The sequence below is a fragment of the Zalophus californianus genome, chromosome 5, assembly GCF_009762305.2.
Source record: "Zalophus californianus isolate mZalCal1 chromosome 5, mZalCal1.pri.v2, whole genome shotgun sequence".
NCBI classification, from domain to species: domain Eukaryota; kingdom Metazoa; phylum Chordata; class Mammalia; order Carnivora; family Otariidae; genus Zalophus; species Zalophus californianus.
The window spans coordinates 150,342,097-150,359,211 of NC_045599.1; the positions used below are offsets into that span (position 1 = coordinate 150,342,097).

Sequence of the window (17,115 nt, forward strand, 5' to 3'; positions counted from 1 at the left end):
GTGACGCCGAGCCCAGTGGGTGATTCCCAGATTATGTAAATGGAGGAGCCCAGGTTCCGGCCTCATGCACTCATGCGAGGCTTACGGGTGTGCTTTGAGCGTCCCCTGCACTGCAGAGGAGGCAGCACCAGGAGGCTCCTCCCCGCGGCTTGCTGGCAGAAGCTCTGGCATGTGCGTGTGTGTGAAATATTCAGGGTGAAGACCTTCCACCCGGACGCCATCCATAGATTGTACAGGCTTCCTTCCTATGGGCCCGGACCCTTGTCAGGATGATGAGTGCCCCCCACTCGTCCTGGCCTCAACACTGAGTGAGCGATGGCCTTGTGGATGCTGCTGGGTGACACGCTTGAGGGTCATGATTGGAAAGCCCTGAGCATGTCCAGCAGAGGAGGGCTGTGCAGGGACTGAAGCCCAGAGAGTGGCCTGAACAGGGGAACCAGACTCGGAGGAAGAAGGCGTGGAGGGAGAAGACAGAAGCAGTGAGACCAGGTAAGGGGAGGCTGCCCCAGTCGAGAGCTAGCGACCCGGTTCCGTCTGTACCAGGCACAAGTACAAAGGACCGGGAGCACCTATTTAAGCCCAGGAGCACCCACTCAGGGCTGGCAGCACCCACCCGGGACCGGCAGCACTCACCTGGGGCCCGGAAACCCACCTGGGACGGCAGACACCCACCTGGGGCCTGGAGCACCCACCCAGGAGTGGCAGACACCTACCCGGGACCCGGGGCACCCACCTGCGGCACGGAGCACCCACCCAGGGCCGGCAGACACCCACCCGGGATCAGCAGAAACCCACCCGAGATGGCAGACACCCACCCGGGACCTGGGGCACCCACTTGGGGCCTGGAGCACACACCCACCTGGGACCGGCAGCACTCACCCGGGGCCCGGAGCACCCACCCAGGAGTGGCAGCGCCCACCTGCGACCCAGGAACCCACCCAGGACAGCAGAAACCCACCTGGGGCCCAGAGCACCCACCCAGGGCCTGCAGACACCCACCCGGGCCAGCAGCACCACCTGGGGCTGGCCGTACCCACCCAGGGCCGGCAGACACCCACCCGGGGCCGGCAGCACCCACCTGGGACCAGGCAGACACAAGCCACTGCAGCTTCTTGTGCTTGAGGCAGCGCTTGAGCAGACAAACTTCGTGAGTCCTGGGCTTGGGCTCTGAGCCGCAGACGGCGTCCGGCAGAAGCCGCGCCCTGGCCGAAGGGTTGGTGCTCTTACAGGCCACAGATCTCTTCCTCCACCCCTTCCCGCAGGTTCGAGAGCACTGCTCAGGAAGAAACGGGGCAGCCACCAGCAAGGAGTCCATCAGACCTAGCCTGGGGTTCCAGCCGCAGGCCCTGCAAGGCTCGGTGAGAACCGAGCTCTGCGATCCACCGGAGGGGGCCCAGTGGCTGCCCCCCACGTATCCCTGCCCCACTTACCTCTGCCCAGGGCCCGGTGCTCCAGGCAGGTGGGCAGCTCTGAGAGTGGCAGGCCTGTCGGCTGGAAGGCACGGGCTGCGGACACAGGATGGCCGCCACTCGCTCCGACACGTAGTGGGCCCGTCGTGTGCACTGGACGGGCCGGCTCTGAGTGCCCCCACCGCACGTCCGGCTGCAGGTGCTCCAGTTGCCCACTGACCAACTGGGAGGAGACAAAGACACCTTGGTGAGGGGCACCTCCTCTCCTGGAGACACAGCGGTGCTAATCCCACCCACAGCCCCCAGGCACGTGGTTGTTCCTAGTTGCTGTCCAAGCCTGCCCGGTCCTGTGGCTTCTACCTCCTTGATTAGCTGTCCTGCTGATCATTTTCCCCTCCCCTGCATTTATTCACCTGCACTTGGAAATGACCCCCTCAACACAGTGTTCTGTTCTGTCCTCTGGCTTGTTTTTAGGTGGGAGATTTCACACATGTGCAAAAGGAAGGCCCCGCGTGTCCCCTTGCCACCTGACTTCAATGATCTTCAACTTGGGTCCCCAACCCCATGGCATGCTGAAGCAAATTCCAGATGTGTACATGTTTCAGCGCACATCTCCAGAAGATGAGGATTGTTTGGTTTTTAAAACAACCACAATACCACCGTGACATCTAAAAAATAGACCATGATCCCTTAATGTCATATTATGCATATTATTATATTATTATTCAATCATATAGTTCATACTATATTATTCAATATCATGTTATTCATGAATACCATATTATTCAGTGTTTCATCTCCAGCTGGGTCATAAATGTCCTAACTGAAGTTCATCTGCTTGTTTGGGAATCCAGAATCCAGCTACAGTCGCTGTTTGTGATGGGTTGGCAGGTCTTTCTTCTCCTTTACTCCACAGGTTCTTAACTTATTTTTTTCTATTCCATTTATTGGTTTCAGAAACGATACTGCCCACTGTGCTGAGTCTCTACAGCTCTTTTTGATGATCATTGAAGTTGGCAGATTACCTCTCTGTGGTTTCCTTTTGCATGTCCCTCTGTCTTCCGCACATCCTCTAACTTGGCAACTGGCTCCAGAGGCCAGGTCACAGTTAGGTTCTATTTATTTATGTATGTGTTTCTTGTATGATGACCTCAGACGTGATAACTTCCGATGGGAGGCCCATAATGTCTGGTCATCTTTCTTTGAATTCTTTAGAAGCTGTAGAAAATATTCTCTCTCAAAGCAACCTTTTTTTTTTTTAATTTTCTGAGTATAAAAGTATTTCTTGTTGACATGCATGTCGGCAGCTGACAGAGGTGGGATGGACCCGTGCAGGCTCAGCCAGTGGTGCCACCGTTGGGGGTCAGATAAGCCTGCGAAGGCCTACAAGCACCAGCTGGCTTTGCACAAACAAATCGCAGGAGGCCCTAAGGTGCACACTCAGGGGTGGGCGGTCATCGGAGGCAGGAGGGGCAGAGGTGAAATGTGGCGCAGGGACAAATGTTCTTGTGGTGAGAAGGCCCTGGGCTCCCCGCAGGCGGCAGCCATTTGGCCTCCAAGAGGACGTGACGACTGTCACTCTTATGTGTCTTCCCATTCAGGGCGTTCAAGCAAAAACTGGAAATTCTGAAGGTAACGTTGGGGCGCAAAGGGGTGCATGCTGCTGGGTGCTGAAAATCTGACACGAAGGGCAAGGAGAAGCATGGTCTTTGTTACTCAGGTGGCACGGTGTGCCTTTGGCGCAGCGAGGAGCATGGAGGGCCAGCCATGCTTCTCCCACGCGGTCCCAGCCTGTCAGCGTGGGTCGTGATGCGGGGACTTCCCAGGGCCGCCGCGTCCGGGGAGCACCTGTGAGCCTCGGTCCCTGGCTGAACCCGCGAGGGGCTTCTGTCTACTCAGCAGCCATCCCTTAGTACGAGTTAACCCAACAATGATTTTCTCCTGATTCTTAGGGTAAAACAGAGGATTTGTGAAGGGTCCTCTGCTTTGTCCTTTGGCTTTGTGACCCTCCCTCCCACCCGCTCGCTGTACCTCGGTAGTCACACTTGGGTCAAGCCACAGTCAAGAACGCCTGGTGGAGAGTTCACGAGACTCCTCTCAGAAACAGCCCGTGCCAACGGGACAGGGTCCGTAAGGACTGAAGCAAGGACCCGACTTGTGCAGAGAGGGACACGGAGCGGAAGACGGAGACTGCCCAGAGGGCCGCGGGGGCTGCGCCTCACGTTCGCTTCGGCTGGGCCTCTCTGTCTGAGCACGCGTGCCGTGTGCACGTTGTTTTTAAAGGGAGGTGAGGGCAGGCAATACATGCAACTTCTAAATTCGGCGTTTTACAATTTGGGCGTGGAATCTACTTAAGATAAAAAACCCAACAAAACAAAACAAAACAAATCTGAGAAACTGTTAGAGCCAAGACGAGCCCAAGAAGACACAACCAGATACAATGTGGTGTCTTAGATAGGTTCCTGAAACGGAAAAAGGACACTATGTAAAAACTAAGAAAAACTGAATAACCTGTGAACTTTAGTTAATAACGTATCAATACTGGTTTATTAATTTTAACAAATGTACCATGCTAATGTAAGATGCTAATAATGAGTAAATTGAGTGTGCGTGTGTGGGGGGCCGTGGGGACTATGTAATATGGGACAGTCTGCTCAGTTTTTCTAGAAACCTAAAACTTCTAAAAGATTAAGTCTATTAATTATTTTATGAATTAATTGTATTTTTGTAGCCAAGTAACAAAGAGAAGGTAAAAAAAAAATCAAGGTCTAAAACAACCATTTTGCTTACACAGCAAAGCTTTGTAAATGTATTTTCAGAGTCTCTGTGGACCAGGGTGCGGTTGGGAATACCCGGGGACCAGGGTGCGGTTGGGAATACCCGGGGACCAAGGTATGGGAATACGTAAAGAAGGGAACGAGGGCTCCAAGCCCCGGGAGGCCCATGGGCATCAGGACGCTGCGCCGGTTCCGGGCGCGCTGTCCCTGACAACAGGTCCGAGCAGAGCGACTGCTACCTTCCCTCACGCTCTCAAGGGGGCAGGAACCCAAACAGCTGTAGAGCCCAAACCTGGACTGTTGTGAAAGCTGTGACAAATGAGGTGGTGAGGGGAGGACAGGGGGCTGAGGGGGACGGAGTGGCCCCATCCCCGCGCTGTGTCCCTGTCCTGGCGCACATCTATTTTATACCACGTGTTTCTCCTGAACAGATTCTACTGTACTTCTAAGAAAGCTATGTAATTCCAAGTCTTAGCCACCTAAACAGAAACCGCTGGCTTTGGAGGAATTGTTCTAGATCCACTGTGGAAATGTTTTCCTTCTTCAGTGTCGACGGGATCAGGGATTTCTCTTTCATGGGAAGCCACGGACGTGACGCATCCTCAGTATGCACGGTCCGTTTCCAGCCTCGAGGCTGTCATGGCTCTGCCTCGGGAGCCTCTGGGATGCTCTTCCGTTGTTTCCCCCCATTTCCTACATCTGCTCTCCCAACCCCGCTGCCTTATAAATTCTAATTGGTGTGTCCACACTGGGGTTGCAAAGACGTCTTGGCTGCTCTCAGGCTTTTCACGCCACCTCGTTAAGTCTTCTGTCTCCACCATCTTAAGCTGTTCCAACTGGGTTGATCCATTCTCTGCCCTTCTCTTGGCTGCACGTCATGAAGAAATCTTCCTGAACAAAGACCATTCACAAGGCATCTGGAAACGCCAACTGTCTGTTTTGTTTCACAGGCAGAGCTCTGGGGAAACGTCTTGGTTTCAGCTCAGGAAGGAGTCAAAATCCCCTCGAGCTTCTGTGTTGGTGTCTGAGGGTCCCGGGAGCAGAAGCCTGGTGTGCCTGGTTGCTCACCGGTGGCCGTACTTGGCTCGCTGGCCTCTGTTTTCCCGCAGTCTGCCGACCAGAACGGAGCACGTGGCTGGTATCACCGAGTCAGCTGGCTTGCCGGGCAGAACCTGGAGGACCCGGCCGCTTGGGCCCTGGGGTCCGCCACCGCCGAGGGCTCCCCTACCTGGCCCTGCTCCAGGCTCCCCGTTGACTTCACCGCTGTCTCTCCACAGTTCCGGCAGGCTTTCCTGGAGTCTGTGTTCAATACTCAATATCCCCAACTGTCACCAATCATCAGAGGCTTCTCAGTAACATGACTTTCTCTTCTCCGTTAGAAAAATAATTGTAACATTTTGGTTTTGATTATTTAAGGTTTCCTCTGAAAATGCAAATTCCCAGCAAGGGTATTTGAAGCAGCCCTTGGGCAGCCTGGGGTCACCGCTGCCCTTCTGACGCCCAGGCCACCGCGGCAGGGACGGGGCCTGCGGCTTAACTGAGGCCAAGACCCACCCGAGGCCACCCAGGGCCCCTCGTGGATTTAGCATCAGGAAGTCTTGCAAAAAGCACGTAACTGCTGGCTTCAGTTTAGAATTTAGTTCTCGTTTCTTTTTTCTGTTATTCGCTTTGAAATTTCAAGACTGAGCACTCTGCTGTTCCATTTTCAGGGAGAACCCTTGACCTTCTAGGTAGTAGTCTTTCACAAAGGTACACACACGGAATCGTGGCCTCAGCACCTGTGGGACGGCCGTGGTAAACACGAGGCACCCGAGGTTGGATTTAGTTGCAGCGGTGAGCATGGGACACGGGGAAGGCCAGCATGGAAATACAGCTGCAACCACGGGGCGGCCACCCGCTAAGGCCGACCCGGGCTCGCGGTGGGGCACCTGCCACGGTCCAGCAGGCTGCTCTGACCTTCCTGTACCATCTGCCACGACCTCTGCGGCTCTGAGCGTGGGCACCTCCAGGCTCGGCCTTTAGGGCACAGGGCTCAGTGCGGAAGGCAGCTTCCGCCGTGGTCCAACTGGATGGGGACTGTGTGACGTGGGGGCTGAGATGGGCGTGTCTTCACATGAGGGCATTTGAGGTCTACCCCACTTTTCTCCTAAATAACCTGTTTTAAAGATAACAATGAGCATCCAACAATACACAGATGCCGGCTTGAAAAAAATCTGCCTTTTTCATAGGAAAAACGTCTGTCACGAGTTAAGGAGCAGGGGCAGACCGGATGCTGAAGGCACAGTGGTGGAGAACTTCCTTCCCCAAGAAAGACCACCCCGAAGAACCAACGTACTGAGGAGCTGGGATGGACAGGAACTGCTTCCAACCTTGAGACGACGAGCTCTGAGAAGTAAAGGTAACTGAGCCCAGTACCAATACGCTTCCAAGGCTCCCAGACAGCCCACCCTCAGGAGTGCGGACCCACTCCTGTCCTGGCACAGCTCTGTGGAGCGCGGATTGTACGTGGACATGGCAGGCTGTGATAGTGCACGTATTCCTAACTGGGGGCCCCAGCTGCTTCTGTGCTGGGCAGGGCCAATGTAACCTCCTACATCACACGCCTCCAGTCTGCCCTCAGGAGGACAAAGCGGCTGGATACCCCCGGGTGAGTTTCTGTCGGGGGGGCTCTCTCCATCGGTTCTGCTCTTCTCCGGACGCCAGGCATGCTGCCGGCACGGGCTCCTCCCTGCCTCCGGGCCACTGCCCGCCTCAGGAGAGCTCCCTTCTCTACTTGCTCTGATCTGACTCGTCACTCAACGGGCCTTTCCGTTCTCCTGGCGGAACAGCCCGGCCCCCGCCCCTACCGTGCTGCACGCCGGCTGAGCGGGCCGTCCTGGGTTGTCAGCATCCATCCTTCTGCTTCCCCCGGTGACACGGGAGCGCTCACGGGACCAGCTGCCCCTGCACACGTGGGTCAGCCTCTGCCAGGGGAACTTGTTATTGGAATTATGTAATATAATTAAATTTGGTGTAGTGCGATGAAACACGAACACAAAAACGGAGAAGCTTGTTCCTATGAAAACTAAGTCGAACCTCTGGAATGACTCAGGAGAGACCAGGCATTAAACAGAACTGCACTCGGTTGATGGCGGCAAGTTTCACCTTTCTCCTAAAAAAAAAAAAAAAAACCTCAAACTGGACACCATCAGTAATAGGCATGTGATTGCAAATAATCAACTTAGACCTTCCAGAGGCAGTCCTCGCCCCAGGGAGCTTTTGGCCATAAAAGAATCCGAAAATGGATGCACATTTTAAGAGCTTAAGTGAAAATAAAGGTTCAGCATTGTGTGTATTTTTAAGTGCTCTTCCCTGGCTTTACTTTTTTTCATCAGTGGGACGAATGAAAGCTTCTCTTCTATCTGGTGAGAACCCCTGCATCCTGCCTGGGGAGCTCCTCGCCCACGCGAATCCCTGCTCACAGAGCATCTCCCGGCGACAAGAGATAGGAACGCAGAGCCCCAGTCCCTCCCTTGGCCCTGCTGTCCTGTGTGTGTGCCCGTTTCTGGCAGGGGAACCCTGCTGGCTCCCTGACTCTAGCCCCTCCCACGTCCCCCCAGATCTACTCCTGATTGTCCAGCAAACCTGCTCTCTGCTGTCCATCTGGCGGAATCCAGGTCTGTGCTGGTTCATTTTATGTGCCACTTGGCTGGGCCATGCGACCGAGATATTTGGTCAAGCACTATCCTAGATGATTCTGTGAAGGTGTGTTTTAGACGAGGTTAACGTTGAAGTCAGTAGACTTTTAACTAGTAGCAGACTGTCCCCTACAATGTGGGTGGGCTTCGTCCAATCAGTAAAAGACACACACGTTTTGTTGCATTACCCCTAAGTGATTCTCCAACATGGGTAAAAAAATGTGATAAAAGGATCATGATGTTGAAAGTATGCCATTTTAGGATATTCACGCTTATGAGAATTGTTGAGATAGTTCAGAATTACATTCTAAAAATGGGGGTGGGTAGGGATGAAGGAATATGGAAAACAATGCCCCGCAAGGAAAGATGACGGAATACGTTTATCCATAACCTAAAGAAAAGCAAGTGGACGCTATCTCAATTATATGAACCTAAATTAGAGATGGCCCTGGACAGGTGCTCCTTGTCTCCCCTGAGACGGAGCAAAAGCCAAGATCTCTGATGGAAGAGCATGGCCATCAGGATCCACAGGGCAAAGGTTTATGAGGGACGAGAAGCTACTGCTAGTCCTTCCCCAAACCTTATCTTTCAGAGAGAGAGGAAGGTAGATCCTCGAAGATGTCCTGAGAGACACTGATGACACTCACGGAGTCATGGGAAGGAGGGGGATCGTGGGGCCTCGTAAGCTGCCTCTGGGCAACCCTGAAGGGAGGCGGTTCGCCTCCCACCTTGTTCAGAGAATGGGCCCGTGAGGCCACCCACCACGCTTAGACATGTGGGTAGCCGGTTAGGACATTATACAGTTTAGGCAAAAGCCAGCTGTATGAATATGAGCTTGCCTGTTTATTGACCCTAAATCTAATTTACTTCTTTCTTTAGACAAACTTTCTTATGCTGAAGATATGCCACTTTCCTAATCGAGGAAGGAGAATAAAACATGTCATCCAAATTGCTGAGAAGACAGATGTCCGAATAAACCTGTCATCCAAATCCCCCTTCGCGATGTCTACATACTGATGGGAGCAAGCGGGTGGACTTGAGCCAGGCTCAGGGTCGGCATTTTCTAGCAGGACCCTGATTTGTCCGGGAAGATGTTATCTGGCAAACAGCTGACCAAAGGGCCAGATGGCAAATGCTCTCGGCTGGTGGGCCACAGGGTCCCTGTTGTCACAATTCAAGGGAGTCACGGCAGGGAGAGAGCAGCCCGACAACTGGAAACACGTGGGCGAGCCCGTGGCTCCAGCCAGACCCCACTGATGGCACCAGACGGCCGGCGGCACTTGGCCCAGGGGCCGGACTTTGCGGCATCCGGGCTTAAATTCACTTAGGAATACTACGATCAAACACTGTGCAGACACCAGGAAGCAATGGGTGTTTTTACGGTAGCCAGGATGGTCTTACAAGGTAGATGCTTTGGCGTGTTACACCTATTCTGAGTGCAGCCAAAGCAGATTACTGGCAGGGTCGCAACACACTACCCCGGTGTGGGAGACAGATGATAGCCATAAAACGGCAGCACCAAAAGCAGCACACCCTACACGCTCGAGCTTGAGGCTCTAGCCAAATATTTGGGAATCTGTAAGAGACAGAGTGAGGCCTGCTCAGAGTGAAGCGGGCGGCTTCACCAGCAATCGGGAGGAGCGAGCAGACTGGGAGTCCGATGGAGTCACGGTCAGGCTGCGGCTCCAAGCTTCTGAGAGCCACGGACTCCTGTGGGCCGGGACTGGAACCAGCCGGTCCAGCTCCCCGGCCTGGGGCTCTCGGCCCCCTGCCCGCTCTGGGCCCTGCGCTGTTCTCGGTGCTTATGCCGATCCATCCATTCACACCCACACTCCCGTTAACATCCCCAGTGAAATTCTCATCTTACAGATGAGGCCACTGAGGCCCAGGGATGGGGAGAGGCTTTGCTGCGGCCCCTCAGGCTCTGGATGGTCAAGGTTACACGGCTGATGTGCGGCAGGGCCAGGGAAAAAACCCCATGAGCACGCGTTCTTACCCACTCTGCTGTGTGCCACTCACAGAACAGGGCCGGGAATCTCTAACAGGAGGTAGTTCTCCAAAGTGACCTCACTCTAAAAGGTCCCGGGAAAAATGCATGCGGTTAGGGGTTTGCTGGCCATGACAGATCTCCGTTGCAAATGTGTGACGCATATCTATTTCATAATCACAGACGCGAGCTCGCTCCTCTAGGTGAAAGTTGTGTCTTTCTACTCATGGCTAATTATGCACACAGGGCAGTGTTTGGAAGGGTTCTTAATGATTCGGTGTTGAATCAGTGTCCACATACTTAGGGCTGCGCTCTTCCCAAACGCTCTTCCCTTCCTTGCCACAACGTCAGATTTCCTATAACATCTGAAAGATCTTTCCCTGCCTCTCAAGAGAGCCTGTTTGGTGATGCTCTGGGGAAAGCCTGTGTATCTCACATTAACTTAACTATTCATCAACTGACCTGGGCTCATTTTTCTTTCTTTTAGAATGAATGACCTTCCCCAAGGAGAAGGTTTAATTCCTACGTCGAGGTGCAAAGTGGGACGTAAATCACGAAGAGTCACCAACCACTGCGTTTCGACTCCCTTGTTTGGATCCCTGCTTTCTGGGGAAAGAACGTCGCTTCTCCCTTGTGCTACGGAAGGTGAACTCTCCCCACTGTGGCTTCTTCCTTTTTATGAGAAGGATTTAAATTGATGGCTCACTCCTCCTACGGTTTCAGGCTTTTCTGGCATTTCTGCTTCATGGTTTCTTGGATGTCCACTCCTTGATAAATACTTTGAAATGATCTTCTCCAGACTCATGAGTCAATTTTCTACGAATGCTTTCCAGGTGGCCTCATCCAGAGTCTGGGCCTGGACGGCAGCCACCCAGCACTCAGCCACTGGGGCTGCCATGAGGTCTGGGCCGGGGGGCGGTGGCGGGGGGGAACGGTTAGCGAGGGCAGCGGACAGAGGGCTTCTGGACGGGGTCGCCAGGGACTATCACCCAGGGGGGCTTTAAGAGAGAAACCAAAGAAGCAGATGGAACCCATGTTTGACAAAGATGGAATCTTCAAGCAAACCGGCCCCTGGGATGCAATTGATATCAATATCTCGCCCGGAGTTTCTGCCATGTGGTCTGCTGTCAGCTGGCAGAGACAGTAAGGTCACACGGCCACATCAGGTCCACGATCTGTCCTCATCGCTCTGCGAGTGCTTAGCACGTGAAATCGAAACAAAACCAGTCATCTCATGTCGTGGCTTCTTTTGGCTTAATTTATGAAAGCGGTGATGTCAACGGTAGGACAGGGAATAGGAGGCATAAGCCTGCAGAGGTTAGACAGGAGGGCAGCTTCCACAAAATGACGGCAAGATGTGATTTTTTTACAGTGAATGCTAAGAATCCCTAAGTTTTATCTGCGAAGCTGTCAAAGGGCTCCCGCGTGGAGGTCCAGGTGTGAAGGGAGACAAACTGCGGATGAGTTTCCTGGCCGGGAGGCGCCGTAAGGCCGGGTGCCTGCCGAAAACACACGGTGAACACTGGATGGCAGACTCCTCTTTCTTGACAAGGCTGGAACGATTCCATTCTCCGCAGCAACGATTTCTCACTGTGGCAATTTAAGATTAATCGGATCCAGGAAATGAATGCACAGAGTATGGAGAACAATATTTATGTAACCTCGTGGCTCCCATCCCTGTGAAACCACCTTCTGCAGTTGCATTCACTCTTCTTCAAGACATGTGTAGATTAGTCTCATTTTCTTAGTAAGTCTTAGGAACTCACTGATTGCATTTTATCCCCACCAGGGCGGTCTTATATATTACCGAATACCGCAAACTTGTTACACATTAAAAATAATAATTAAAGAATATTGCTAATTGCTAGTATAGTTAGCTAATTAAATAATTATTTGGTCAAATACTGTTGTAATCTTTGGAGTCGACATCCTAAGGTAAAGCTCCAGATATTATATCACAAAACTTATCAGATGAATCATGTTGTAAATGTCATATTTATCTACTGCTCTTAAAAACTCTGGAATGTGAACAGGGACGTATACACCAGTATTTCATTAATGATATTTACTGTATTATAATTGGTATAATTTATTAGCCTATGTTGCAAAAGAACCTAATGGTATTTACATTATGTACATGGACATGAGAAAATGCTCTACTGTATATTTAAATGGTTTCACATATGCTCAGGACTCTTACAATGAGTCAGGGTAGAGAGAAGCCCCATATTTAAAGACCTCATTTTCTAGCTCAGCTGGTTTAAGTGACTCAGAATGGAACGGCAGCCAACCAGTATGGCATTTCTGATCATTTATCCCAAAATATCATATGCAGAGCATAAAAACACTGTCTGGATAGTTTAGACAGCACTGTGATGTCTTTTTTTTTTAACTGCCCATATGATGTAAGGTCTACATACGTACAAATAGCCATGAGAGAATTGCATTAGCATTCAGAGACACGGGAGGGAAATCTGTGGGAAATTCAACTCTGTGAACTAAAAAAAAGGATCTCAACAGAAGAACAAGTGAAGGCGTCTGATAATGCGGAGTAAGTCTCACGTGTGGCTCATCATGATGACACTGGAGGGTCTGCAAAATCTTATTGTTCTAGAGAAAGCAATAGATGTCCCAAGTCCAGAAAACCTATAGTCAGACAATGAATCCGAAGCCCAAATCCCTCTAGTCTGTCGAGTTCCAATACTGGTAAGGATAGCAAAGTATCCCTGAGATCCTTCATCTGCATTAGCCCATTAAATCTCACAGCAAATCTGTATGGGAGCTACAGTGATCACACCCATTTCAGAGATGGGAAGCTGGAGTCCAGGACACTAAGGAACACGCTCGTGGATCTGCAAGAGCACAGGGTGGAGCCAGGATGTTAGTGCAGTTAGCCTGGTCCTGACTCCTTGGCTCTGGACCCTATGAGGCCCACCTCTCCAAGGATACCTGAAGCATGTCACAAATATGGGTCACAGTGGCCACAAGGAGAGGAACCCTTCACAGGCATCCCCTTCTTGGGATGGCGCCATGTCTGGGGGACAAATCATGCTGCTGTTGATCAACAGAGCAGATTCTGAGTTAATGTCTTTGGTCACCACAGGCGGGCCATGTAATTATTTGACAGGTGTGGACCACTCTTCAATAGCTTTATAAAGAAAGCACACATCTCTGACACTCCTTTTTTTTTTTATTTAAAAATCATGGCAGAAATTTTGGAAAGAAGGTACAAGTGAGGCACTACAGAGATTCTTTTATCAAAACCAAATAAATGGCCGAGAATCTGTGAACATATCAAAAGAACCAAAATAAAAGGACTAGTCACATTATAAACCATCTACGTTTGTTCCAGAAGGCACATGGAAACAAAAAAACGCACCACAGGAGCAAGGCCAGGACGAAAGAGACCGGCTCCACTCTGGGTGATAAAAGACTTGTCTGGAAATGCCCTGCTTCCAGCTGAGCTGGGAGAATGGAACCTTAGTGGAGCCTACGTGAAGATTACAGAGCAACCCATCCAACAAAATGCACAGGTAAAAAAGACAGCACTCAAAGGAAAATAAAATAAAAATATTGTGAAAGAAGCCTTACTGTATCAAATGGAATTCTACATAAAGCTTCCACTGCCAGGAAATTTAAAAGAGAAAAAGAATGGAATGAAGGAAGACCTCAAGAGCGGGGTAGGGTGATAGGATGACATCACAAGGAGCCAGATGAAAGCACCAGAAAGACGCTCTGAGGTCAGCAAGGGGTGAGGCGATCTGTGGTCTAAGGATCCCTCTTGAAAAATCTCTTTGAGATACACGCCTGCTGGCCAGGAGAAGATTTAAACTACTCAACTGAAGAATGAGAATGTTATGGATGCAGGGACTGGCTGGACCACTGGATCCATTTAAACAGACCAGTAAGATTGTAGCACAGAATGAACACGCCCTCTTTATTGAAAGAATAGACACTATGATATAAAAAGCATAATAAAATTAAAGTTAAATTGAAACGAGACGATCTTAACAAAGATCGGGGCCTGAGCTGAAGTTTGGTGAGTGGAAAACAAAAGAAGTAGAAATAATACCAATTGCCTTACTTTTTCCCACAATGTTTTTACAGCTTTAGTTTACATTGTGACGTTGATTAAAAAATAAAAAAGAGTGGCTTAAGCATATTATTTTAAGTTGTATAGGTAACTATACTAGAATTCGAAATAGGTTATGTGTTTCCTAAATAACCAGAGGGGCAAACAAAAGAAGACCATAAATCCAAAGTTAGCAAATAGTAGGGAGCTACTTGGAAATCACAAATAGGAAGCCAACACAGATGGAAGAATTAATATAAGGCATATCTACTGATAAATCATACACAAACCCACAGATCACTCTTAGAGAAATGTACACAGATTACAAAGGGTTTGCCATCAAATTAAAGGCACCAGTACACTAAAAAACACACAGCGACCAACAGGGGCTCACTGTAGGAATGCCACTTGGAGCCATTAATCACTCATCTCAGGTGTAGAATGACAGGTGCTTTCCTTCTCTTCACAAATGTAACATCCCAACAGCTCCCTTGTCCGAATGATGGAACCGTGTCCCAGTGCTTGGGGGCTGACCCCGTGTCCCTTACATACGCTGACCCCAGGTCCCTTACATACACACTCAGAGCCTGCAGTGAACACTCAGTGGTGTCCGTGCTGCCTCTCAGCTCCCGTGAGTTTCCATCTTTGACCTATAAAGCCCAGGGACCTGTGTGTGTCCACAAGGCCTGTGATCTAGATCAAGAGCCAGTCCTTGAGGCTCTGTAGCTCTGTATCCTGAGGGGAGTGTTCTGTGGGCTTCCCCGGGGGCGGGGTGGGGATTGGAAGCAGGACTCCACCCTGTGCTTTGCTCAGAACCTCACACACTCCCCGAAACAGATTCATCAGTGTCTTTTCTTTTTTCTTTTTTTCTTAAGATTTATTATTTATTTTAGAGAGAGAGAGAGAGAGCACGGGGGGCGGGGGCAGAGAGAGAAGGAGAGAGAGAATCTCAAGCAGACTCCCCACTAAGTGCAGAGCCCAACTCGGGGCTCGATCTCACAGCCCTGAGTTTATAACCCCAGCCGAAATCAAGAGCCAGAAGCTCGACCAATGGAGCCACCCAGGTGCCCCCACTGATGTTTTTTCTTAAAACCTTTCCAAGTCTGCTGTAAAACTGTCATGTCAAGAAGAAAAGGCATTCACTAAAATTCAGTAACTCTGAGAAAATACAAACAAGTGAAATTTCATAATACAATAAATCAAAATGTAAGGGGCAACTTCTACCAAATAAAGAGCTGAAAATGTCGACACATTCCAATAAGGATCAGGGAAAAGGACTGACACATTTTACTTTTATTCTAGAAGCATATGCCTTTGCAGTTAAACTGGAGTGGGGTAGACAAGAGGTACAGACATTAGATAAGGACGCCAAAATTATCATTATTGGTTTATGATATTAAAAATAAATGATTACTGACTGAAAAAATTGGAAAATATAAAATTTAGGTTCTGGTTACAAAATTAATTTGACTCTGTAAAATTATAACTAATTAAAGTATAATGGTATAAAGATATTACTCACAACATTAATAAAATATGAAATATTCAAGGAAATATAAGTGCTCACAGTCACGTAAGTAAATAAATCTATGAGCTCTTCCTGAAGAACCTAATGACCAAATGGGATAATGAAGGAAAAAAATTGGTTCTCGGTAGGTGACGTCCATATGTTCAAGATTTCAATTTTGTCTAAATTAGTCTACTAAGGCAATGTAATCCCAATCAAAATTTCAGAAGGATCCTTTTTTTTTTTAATTTTTAACATGGCAAAGTAAATATAAAGTTCATATGGAAAAAGAACATTCGAGAAGATCCAGAAAAATTCTAAAAAAGACATGATTCATAAAATTATATATATGGACTTAAGCTAGGATGCAGCTGGCCTTCCAAATCAGTGGGCAGAAGATGAATTTTTCACTAAGTGACGGTGGGGCAGACCGCTGGGCTGTGGAAGAAAAGCTGTGGGACATGGGCTTCATTCTTCCTGCCAAAATGCATCCCATTTTCATCAAAGTCAAATATTTAACGTAACCAAAATGTTTGAAGAGAATATGAGTAAAATATTTCATGATACTAGAGTACAGAAAACTTGCAAGTTACATTATATAAAAAAGAATCTATGGAAAGTAAATAAAAACTTCACTGCATAGTCATTTAAAAATTAGGTAGCAGTAATAAAAATGCACCTGACAAGGCGCTCAACAAATTTCCACAGGGTTACCCCGAGAGCCAGGATGATGTGTTGAGTGACCAAACGGGGTACCCCCCAAACCTTTGGAGGAGGAAGGGTACTAGTGAATATAGAGCGACGGTGGATCAACTGGACTTGTTCTGAGCACCCTGGGATGTCCCATTACCCTTCTCATGGGACTTTTGTTTTCTTTGTTCTATACACACACACACACACACACACACAGAGACATATGTATGAACATACACTAGTTAACACATATTAACATGGTATTTGCTTTGATCACACGTAGTTTCCTAATAGACACACGTGTGCATGTGCACACACAAGGAAAAGAACAAAGTACAAATAAGGGGTGTCAAATATATTTTCATACTGTTTCATTTACATTCGAAACTTACACGGATCTGATCGGCGGCTAAGGCGGGCCTGGGATAATTTCCTCTCTGCACAACCTCCCGTGGCCCTCTGTCAGAGTCCCCACGTCTCTACTGTGGATGGTAATAGTACTGACTGGCATTTCTGTGAGCATCACGTGAGTCGATCCCTCATTTTGGCAAGCATTAGTCTGTCAGGGTCACCACCACCACCACCACCACTGGGGCAGATCCAGGTTTGTAGGGTGTGGAGCTTACAGGATTTAGGACACTCTCCTCTAAGAATAGTGGAAACAAAACTGGGGACTTGAAATGAGAGGATCCTTCCTGTTCGCTTCGGAGGCTCTGTGCCCCACCCCGCTGCGGATCACTAACATCCCTGCAGTGACACAGAACGTGCATCTCTGGAAGGTTCTGCTTCTCTTTTCAGATGCACTGCTTAGCGCCCAAGGGCAACGATCATTGGCTATGAAAGAAATAGCTGCGTGAACATTTCCTATCATAATTCAGTTTGTTTTCCTGTCGCATGTGGAGAGTGACGGCAGGATGACCTAGCACTCCGTTGGCCTGGGACTGAGGGACATCCGCAGACACAGGGCAGTCCTAGGTCATTTGGGGGCATATT

At 49.6% G+C, this 17,115-nt stretch overlaps 1 protein-coding gene across 1 annotated transcript in view; it reads right to left on the reverse strand.

Annotated features, from left to right (window-relative positions):
- The window catches only part of ADAMTS16 (ADAM metallopeptidase with thrombospondin type 1 motif 16), a 141,994-nt gene that overhangs the window by 9,115 nt on the left and 115,764 nt on the right, over window positions 1–17,115 (reverse strand). The window contains exons 19-20 of the mRNA XM_027606029.2: window positions 1,431–1,632; window positions 1,079–1,273 (exon numbers count right to left, since the gene is read on the reverse strand). Of these exons, the coding sequence (XP_027461830.1) occupies window positions 1,079–1,273; window positions 1,431–1,632 (397 nt within the window). The remainder of the gene's footprint in view (window positions 1–1,078; window positions 1,274–1,430; window positions 1,633–17,115) is intronic.